The sequence below is a fragment of the Pteropus vampyrus genome, unplaced genomic scaffold, assembly GCF_000151845.1.
Source record: "Pteropus vampyrus isolate Shadow unplaced genomic scaffold, Pvam_2.0 Scaffold126, whole genome shotgun sequence".
Classification (NCBI taxonomy): Eukaryota; Metazoa; Chordata; class Mammalia; order Chiroptera; family Pteropodidae; genus Pteropus; species Pteropus vampyrus.
In genome coordinates this window covers 3,791,677-3,800,649 of record NW_011888907.1, presented here as the reverse complement: position 1 = coordinate 3,800,649, position 8,973 = coordinate 3,791,677, and the positions used below count along the sequence as shown (strand labels likewise).

At 57.3% G+C, this 8,973-nt stretch overlaps 1 protein-coding gene across 3 annotated transcripts; it reads left to right on the top strand.

Annotated features, from left to right (window-relative positions):
• Positions 1-413: 413 nt before the first annotated feature.
• On the top strand, positions 414-7,192 carry ARRDC2 (arrestin domain containing 2). 3 transcript variants are annotated; one of them, XM_011366812.2, is made up of 9 exons: positions 783-907; positions 3,240-3,661; positions 3,754-3,820; positions 4,025-4,172; positions 4,671-4,773; positions 4,862-5,118; positions 5,285-5,447; positions 5,700-5,851; positions 6,092-7,192. In XM_011366812.2, exons 2-9 carry the CDS (start codon positions 3,388-3,390, stop codon positions 6,143-6,145), a joined length of 1,218 nt encoding a protein of 405 aa, XP_011365114.1. In that variant the 5' UTR covers positions 783-907; positions 3,240-3,387; the 3' UTR covers positions 6,146-7,192. The 3 variants fall into 3 exon arrangements, with proteins under 3 accessions (XP_011365115.1, XP_011365114.1, XP_011365113.1); XM_011366811.2 differs by having other exon boundaries at positions 804-907; positions 3,198-3,661; XM_011366813.2 differs by lacking the exon at positions 3,240-3,661 and having other exon boundaries at positions 414-907.
• The last annotated feature ends 1,781 nt before the right edge of the window (positions 7,193-8,973 follow it).

The following is an 8,973-nucleotide window of genomic DNA, read 5'->3' as shown; positions in this document are numbered from 1 at the left end:
AAGCCACAGTAAACACATAGCAGCCACAAACAGTGAGCAGAGCCGTAAAGAAAGAAACAAAGCCAGAGTTTGACTAGTGGACTCAGGAAGTGACATTTGGGCATGGGTGGGGGGTGGGTTGGAGAGTGGATCTGAGCAAGGGCGTTCCTTGCTAAAGAACAGCCAGTGCAATGGCCAAGAGGCAAGAACTGAGCTTGATGTGTTTGGGAAACAACCAGGAGGTGGCAGGGACAGGAGGAGATAGGAAGCTGGGGCAGCGCCTGGGGCCTAAGGTGCCGGTTGGGGGACACATGAGACCACAAGGCACAGCCCAGTGGCTGCCTCTGCTTTGCGCCAGCCACATCCGCCCCCGCCCGCCTGTGACTCATCAACACCGACCCTACAAAAACAGGGCCCGCCCCGCGCTGGGGGGTGGCAAAGTCAATAGCTCGGGCAAGAGGGCAGCACATCCCCCGAGGCACGTCACGGGGGCGGATGCCGAGGACCAGGAAGTCTGCGGAGGCCCGCGACGCCTGCACAAGTTCTCGGAGAAAGAGCGGGAGTGCCCGCGACGGCGAGGACGAGCGCTGAGACACCGGAGGCCCGCGGTGAGCGTGGTGACCGCGCGGCCCGGCCGCGCTGTCCCCGCGGTGCACCCAGGCCCGCGCCATGCGCCGGGGAGGCGTGCGCACCTTCGCGCTGGAGCTGGCCCGGGGCCCTGGCGGCGCGTACCGCGGCGGGGAGCGACTGTGCGGCTGGGTACTGCTTGAGGCGGCGGCGCCGCTTCGGGTACGAGCGCTCAAAGTGGCTGCGCATGGCGAGGCGGCCACGCACTGGCTGGAGGGCCGAAGCGTGGGTGTCAACGCTGTGTCCAGCGACTTCACGGCCACCGAGACGTACCTGCGACGACGGCAGCTGCTGCTCGGAGGTGAGCAGCTCACTCCCCACCCCATAGCCAGGATCCTCTGGCACCCTCTCCCCAGGTCTGTGTGTCCCTCTCCTCAAGTCTGCGCACCCCTCGAGAGTGGGGAGCCTTTCAACTTATGGGCTATGCGATCCGGTGATCCTTCTCAAAAAATGGGGACCTCCTCCCCAGGGTCTAGGCTCTCCCAACGGGACATCCACCGACCTACCCTCCCCCCCCCCAAAAAAAAAATACTCTCCTGGGAATCCCTCCCAAGGTCTGGGAACCTTACCCACCCAAACCTTGCGCCAAAGTCTGGACGCTCTTGATTTAGTCTGTGTGGTGGAGACCCCCTGTCTGGGGGGATCCCTGGGTAGAGCCGGGAGATCTTCTCTGGACCCCAAAATACCCCCCACTCCGAGCTTGCTCTGCCAGTGCCCCCTCCCTCAGTTTACCTCACAGTGTTTGCAAGGGCGAGTTCTTTCCTGTGTTAGGGGTTCTGATGGCCTTTGCAGGTGAGGAGGAGAAGACTTGGGGTTGGGTCAGATTAGACCAGGTGTCTTAACTGCTGGGAAACTCAGTTCCCCACCCTCAGGAACAGAACAGGGGCCACAGAAAGAACTGCAGAGGATGTGGGCCTCTTTGGGCAGCCCTGGCCCCCTCCTCCCTTATACCCATCTACAAAATGTGCAGCAGGAGGCAGCTCAGACCTGACCTTGCAGCCTTGTCCTAACAGCCGCTAAGTGCGGGAGACTCTTTCCTGAACAGCTGTGGAAAGTGAGGCATAGCAGGCATGGAGTGTGGCAGGAAGGGGCCCCAGAGGCACTTCCCTAACCCCTGAGGCTCAAGGGAAGTTGGGGCTGCTCTCACCCTACAGTTCCCCACTCAATGGTGGCTTCCTTAAGACACTGAAAGGGTGAAACTTTCTTAGCTGCTATGTGACTCTGCCCATCTCTGGACCTCTGGGGATCCATCTGTAAAATGCACTGTTCATTAGGAGCTCCTCTTTCCCACTAGGGTCACCTCAACCCCCACCTCCTGGCTTATGGCGTCCTGTCCTCTCTCTAGGCTCCACTTGGCCTGGAGAGAAGGTCCCAACTCCTTTTATCAGGTCCAGAGCCTCATCCTTCAGGCAGCCCTCCAAGTTCTGATCACTGAGTTGACAGCCTCTGTCCTTCCCTTTGAGCTTGCTGTGACCCCTGTCATGGGCTGACACTGTCCAGTTATGGCTGTCTCCCACTTGGGGTGCCTAGGCCTAAAGGGGACCCAGAGTGGCCTGAGATAGACTCAAAGGGATGGCCAAGGTAAGAGATGGGTTCAAGTAGCAGTGCATCTCGCTGCCACCAGAGGGCAAAGGCTCCCCGCAGATAGCGGGGAGGCGACTCCCTCCTTAGAAACGCCACCTACTGTTCTTTGGAGAAATTGAAGCCCAGAGTGGGGTCATCCCGCCCAGAGGGCACATCTCATCCCTGAACCTGGGAGTGCTTGGAGCTTCCCCAGCGCTCTGCTTTGTGAAAAGACCGGGGCTGGATGTATCTGGAGTAGGCACGAGAGCTAGGCCTAGGGGTCAAGTAGGAGTTTGCCAGGACCTGAAGTTGGGAAAGGAACGTCAGGTGGTAGGAACAGCTTGGGCTAAAGCGCTTAGGCACGACAGAGTGGCTGTGCGTCGGGAACGGACTGGTGATCCGAGAACGAGCTCTAGGAGGGGTCAAGTAGGGGCGACACTGTGATTCATGCACAACCCTCTGAGATGGGTACTGATTTTCTTCCGGCTCTGCACGTGGAAACTCAGGCTCCAAGATGTTGTCACTAGTCTGGGGTTACCCAGCTGAGCAGGGTTCGAATGAGAGGAGGGGGTCAGCAGGTGCCCAAAGGGAAGGAGGCCCCACCTATATCTTCCTCCCTCTCCCATTACCCTTCCCAGAAGGGTAAACTGAGGCCAGGGCGACCTAGGCTCAGAGCAACCCGATTGAGCCAGGCGGTTCCACATCCCTCCAGCTCAGGCTGGACATGCCCTGAGTCACGTCTGCAAGTGGTGGCCTGTTGATGATTAAACCCGGGAACAGAATGGTCTTTCATGGGTGACCTCAGGCTTAGGCCCCGCCTCCGGGCCTCAGTTTCTCCTCTTTATCCCCCGGATCCGCGAGAGACCGGCTCTGGGCCCCAGTGCTTCAGTTTCATTCCAGAGTTCACAAGAGTGGAGGATAGGGGGCCTGGAATCTGGGAGTTCGTTCTCGTGCTCCACATCTGGGCGGAGCCACGCCTGGGTGGAGCCACACCTCTCTCCACACCATTGGTTTATTCTCTTATGGAGGCGGGGTCTGAGTCTTGCCCCGCCCCGCCCTGCTATATAAAGGCGGCGCCGGCGCAGACCACGAAGTTTCCGGCACGGCCGGCGAGCGCGGTGGTTTCGCGTCTTGAGACAGCTGCGTCCGCACCTCTCACCGCTACGTCGGGAGTTCGAAGCCAGGGTCCGCTCGTGGCGTGTTCGCATCCCCGGCGCGATGTTGTTCGACAAAGTGAAGGCGTTCGTGGTACAGCTGGACGGCGCGAGCGCGGGCGCCGATCCGGTGTTTAGTGGTGGCCAGGTCGTGGCCGGCCGGGTGCTGCTGGAGCTGGCGGGCTCGGCTCGCGTAGGCGCCCTGAGGCTGCGCGCGCGGGGCCGCGCCCACGTACACTGGACTGAGTCGCGCAGCACTGGCTCCAGCACCGCGTACACGCAGAGCTACAGCGAGCGCGTGGAGGTCCTGAGCCACAGTGCCACGTTTCTCGCTCCAGGTACGGCCGGTTACCCCTGCGCAGCCCACGTGCTGCGCGCCCCGGGAGCCTCGCGCTGCCACTGAACCACCCCTTTTTGCTCCTACCTGCAGACACTGGAGAGACAACCACGCTGCCTCCTGGGCGCCACGAGTTCCCATTCAGCTTCCAGCTACCTCCGTGAGTCATCTGGGGTTGTGGGGGAGCCCGTTTCAGGTTTGAGGCTTCACTGCTTGGTATCTGGGAACCTCCGATCCCCAAGACTGTCCCCTGGGAAGCCCTCAGGAGTGTCCCTGTGTCTTTCAAACTCTCTAAGTCTTTGGGAATCACCAACCTGCGAGTCTCTGTATTTTGGTCCCTGAAGCCTCTTCCTTCCATCCCCAGAACCCTGGTGACCTCATTTGAAGGTAAACACGGCAGTGTCCGATACTGCATCAAGGCCACCCTGCACCGGCCCTGGGTCCCTGCCCGCCGGGCAAAAAAGGTGTTTACTGTTATTGAGCCTGTGGATATCAACACACCTGCTCTGCTGGTGAGTGGCTGGCTGCCCCGGGAGGTGCGATGGGGCCTGGCTGGCTGCTGGGTGACCCCGACTGGCCCCTCAATCCCTTCACAAAGTAGGGGTTACTGCTGGGTCCTGGCAGGGAGAGGCATGGGAATGTCTGTAAAGTTCAGTGGAGACAGTGCAAATCCTAGCTGCGCCAATTTGCTCTGTGGCTTGGGGCAAGAGTCTCATTCTCTCTGAGCCTCAGATGGCTTGTCTGTAACAGGGTAGAACCAGGGTTTGCAATAATGGCTTATTGAGCACTGATTACATATTAAGCACTTGGCTTGTTCATTTCATTTTTAGCTTTGTGAAATGGATCACATTCCTGGATCCATTTTACTGATAGTTCTGAGATTGTTAAAAAGAAACCAGGAAACTAAGCCCTTCCCCAAGTCCTCCCTCAGCTTGGGGTGGTTTGGAAACTCAAGCTCCACAGGTCTGTGGTTTGCACAAAGTGACCCGTTTATGTCCCTTTCCTGTCAGGCCCCTCAAGCAGGAGCTCGGGAGAAAGTCGCCCGATCCTGGTACAATAACCATGGCCTCGTCTCCCTCTCGGCCAAGATCGACCGCAAGGGGTACACACCAGGTAGCAGACGAGAGTGGCCTGATCGGGAAGAGGGCCAGTGACAGGAACGCAGGTGGGGAAATTGAGGCCCTGCCACTTCCTGTCACAGGTGAGGTAATCCCTGTCTTCGCTGAGATCGACAACGGATCCACGCGCCCGGTACTGCCACGGGCGGCCGTAGTCCAGACGCAGACCTTCATGGCACGAGGCGCCCGCAAGCAGAAACGAGCAGTGGTGGCCAGTCTCTCCGGGGAGCTTGTAGGCCCCGGGCGGCACGCACTGTGGCAGGGCCGGGCACTTCGGATCCCCCCCGTGGGCCCTTCCATCTTGCACTGTCGTGTGCTGCATGTGGACTATGCCCTCAAGGTGGAGTATTATAGGAGATTGTGGGGGGGCTGCATCTGCTCTGTCCCCAGACAGAGTTCTCCCTAGGCTGGAGCTGGGGCCTCCCAGCACAGGAAGGGCCTCCTTCTTTAGAAGGCAGGTATGGTGAGGCCGCCTGGGCATCCTCCATTGTGGCTTCTTCCTCAAGGTCTTCGTGGACATCCCGGGCACATCCAAGCTGCTCCTGGAGCTGCCGCTGGTCATCGGCACTGTTCCCCTGCACCCTTTCGGCAGCCGCTCGTCCAGTGTGGGCAGCCATGCCAGCTTTCTGCTGGACTGGGGGCTAGGGGCCCTGCCAGAGCGGCCAGAGGGTGAGCACCCTGTCCTGCTATCCCGGGGCAGGGAGGGGTGCTGGGCAGAAGCGGTGCCAGGCTGACTCCACCTCCTCAGCCTCAACACTCCCATCTACAATAATCATGTTGGTGACCACGGGTTCCCCAGAATCCCAGGCTGAGAGCACATAGCCCGGCAGCCCAGAACTGGCACAAACAGGCTCCTGGCCATTGTTCCCAGTTCTGGGGCTCCCTCCTCACCAGCCTCACCCCCTTGGCTCTCACTTCCAGCCCCTCCTGAGTACTCAGAGGTAGTAGATGATGTGGCAGCAGTGGGGCAGAGCCCCTTCCTACCACCTCAGGATTTCGACATGAGCCTCGAAGGCCCCTTCTTTGCCTATATCCAGGAGTTTCGCTACCGCCCACCGCCCTTGTACTCTGAGGTGAGTTCTGAGGTCCACGAAGCCCCCATGCCTCTCTAGGCCCTGGGAACCAAAATAAGGGTGGAAGACACAGGAATTTTAAATGATGAAACTTCCATGCATATGTTCAGGGCCCGAACCAGCCTTGATTCCAAGTCTGCTCTAGGGGTTCCCCTTGGCTGACTGCACTGGAGACTAGCAAGGGGGAAACTTGCGGAGCCTCTGGTGCCCCCTGAGACTTGATGGGTTCTTTTCCCTCAGGAGGATCCAAACCCCCCCTCGGAGGCCATGAGGCCACGCTGCATGACCTGCTGAGTGGAAGTGGATACCTTGAGGAACAAGATTGCCCATATACTTCCAGCCACTGTGGACATGGGGAGTGGCTGGATCAAGAGCAGACCAGCCCGACTGCACTGAAGTTGGGGAAACCAAGTCTTGGAACAGGGCAGGGCTGTTCTGATATCACACAGGACAGAAGGAGAACCAGTCTGGGATCTGACTTATCTGGACTGGGCCTCGTAAGGCATCAGATGCAGGATCTGAGAGACCGTTCAAGCTGTCTGTGCTGGCCTGTGGGCAGGGTTGGGTGCCCCAGGGGCTTTCAGTCTGAAGAGACACAGCCAGACATAAATACTTCCAGTCTTATGGGACCAGAGGAAGGGTCTCAGGGCTGAGAGAATCCAGAGAGGATGCCGAGAAGACTTTGTAGAGGAAGGGGCATTTTAGCTGAGGCTTTGGTGTATGAATAGGAGCTCAGCAGGCAGGCAAGCAAGAGGGAAGAGAAGTCGGAGAATGTCGGAGCTGAGTGATGGTTGGAGACTGCCCCGTTCATCTTAGAAATGGGGCTCAGAGGGCAAGGCGAGAGGGCCCAGGAATGGGGCATTTGGGGAAGAAGGTCATGGGAGCCATGTGGGGCCTGTGGGCTGCAGGTGCAGTGGCTCTAGTCTTTGAAGCCTCTGAAAGCCAGAGATTCCTACCCCAGGCTGGAAGTTCCTAGGGGCTCCTCCAGGTACTCCAGACACAGAGCTGCCTGGGTGCTATATGGCCTAGGTTCAGAGGGGAACAGACAAAGCCAGTTATGTAACTTGCAAATGAAATCCTTGTTCAAGGATTATTAAGAATTTTAAGATAGTGACAGCAGAGCATTCAACCAGGCCTTGGGGACAGAGGTCATCCTGGGGTGACACAGCAGGGCCAGTATGTTTCTGGAGACCCCTACGTCCTGGAGGGACAAAGTGGGAAAGGGCAGCTGGACAAGCCCCCAGTTGCAGAGTCCCAGCCTGGGACTCAGCATTTCTAATAAGCCTTAAATTGTTCTCTTTTGTATAATTATTTTTTTAAAAATAAAAATATGGAGAAAGAGCCTAGGCTTAATTGGTTTATCTTCTTCCAGCTGCTGAGGAAGCTGGGGTGGCCTTGACTGCCCTCCTAGGTCAGGATCTTGGATTGAATTCCAGGCTGACGAGGGGTAAAGGGCCCATTGTACAGGAGGAGAAACAGGCTTGGAGACAAAAAAGAAAGCTGAGCTCGGGCTGGAGCCAAACCCCATGTCCCACACCTCTCCCCTGGTGCAGTTACATGGCTGGCAGTGTGAATGATGGAGGATAGACAGAGGTTTCCTCTGTCCTCAGCAGATGGAGAAGAGGTTGGCTGGGCCGTGCAGGGGGTTTGGGTACATAAGGGTACTGCCTGAGTCTGGGCTTTTTTGTTTTTATTGAGGTACAATTCATATACCATAACATTTATCATTTTAAAGTAGACAATTCCATAATGTTTAGCACATTCACAATATTGTGCAACCATCTCCTCTGTCTAGCTTCGGAACATTTCCATGACCCCATCCCCATTAGCAGTCACTCCCCATTCCCCAGCCCCTGGCGACCACTAATCTGCTTTTCGTCTCTATGGATTTGCCTGTTCTGGACATTTTATATAAATCGAATCACACCCTGTGGTCGGGCTTCTTTCACTCATCATGTCTCCATGGTTCATCTATGTTGTGGCATGCGTCACTGCTCCACTCATTTTTATGGCTGTATAATATTCCACTGTGTGAATAGACTGCATTTTGTTTATCCAGTCATCAGCTGATGGACATTTGAGTCCTTTCCACGTTTTGGCAGTTGTGACAAGGGCTACTGTGGACCTGCATGTACAGGATTTGTTTGAACACACACTGGGCATTAAGACAGCCTGAGTGGCAGAAGGTTGCCATTCTCCTGGAGTTGCAGGTGGGGAAAATGAGTTCAACAGAGTGAGGTAACTCACCCAGGGTTCGTAGCCCTCGTTACTCTCTGAAATTCCTATTTAGATATTCACTTGTTAGTCTGAGCCTTTGAGGATGGGGCTGGGTTAGGGTTGCGTCCCTGGCCCCAGCACATAGCAGGCGTGAAGCGGGGTTGCTGACTGATTGATTGACTGGAGGGGACTCCTTCCCTATTCTGTGGACCTGGCACCAGTTCAGAGTTAAATGCCAGGTCTGTCTCTGTCTCTCACTGCTGTCTCAGTTTCTCCCACTCTTGATTTCTCTGTCTCTTGTCTCTTGCACACCATCTCTCTCGGTCACCGTCTCTCTGTCTCTGATCCTTTCACTGTCTCTGCTTCTTACCCTGGCCGGGCCAGGCTCAGGGCAATGGGTGAAAGGCAGGCAGGGCGCCTGCGCTTGTTTTCCGCTCTCACTGGCAGGGGGCCCAGCTGGGCTGCTGTTCAGGAATCCTCCGGCTGGCCGCCCTGCTCCAGCCACCAGGCACAAGCTGCCACCAGCCTCTCTTCCCGGCACATTCTGTCCTGAGCAGGGTGTGCTGGGGGTGGATGGGAGGGAGGATGCATTCCTGCTGGGCTCCAGTTACAGGACAGCTCGTCCTGATGGCCCTGCTCCCCACTAGTGCTGCCCCCTGATGCCTCCCCTACCTGCTCTGGGCTTAGATCTTCCTGAATGTGGCCCCTCTGTCAGTTCATCCCTACCTCAGGGCCTTTGCACCTGCTGTACCTTTCACCTGGTGCTCCCTCTCCCCAGATCTGCTCTGGATGTTCCCTGTAGGCCTCGGATCACACATTACTTCCTCAGGATGCCCTCCCAGTTTCCAGACCAGAGCACCCCCTCGGTCTGTGCCCTTGCCTGATGCATTTTGCTTCCTGACCTT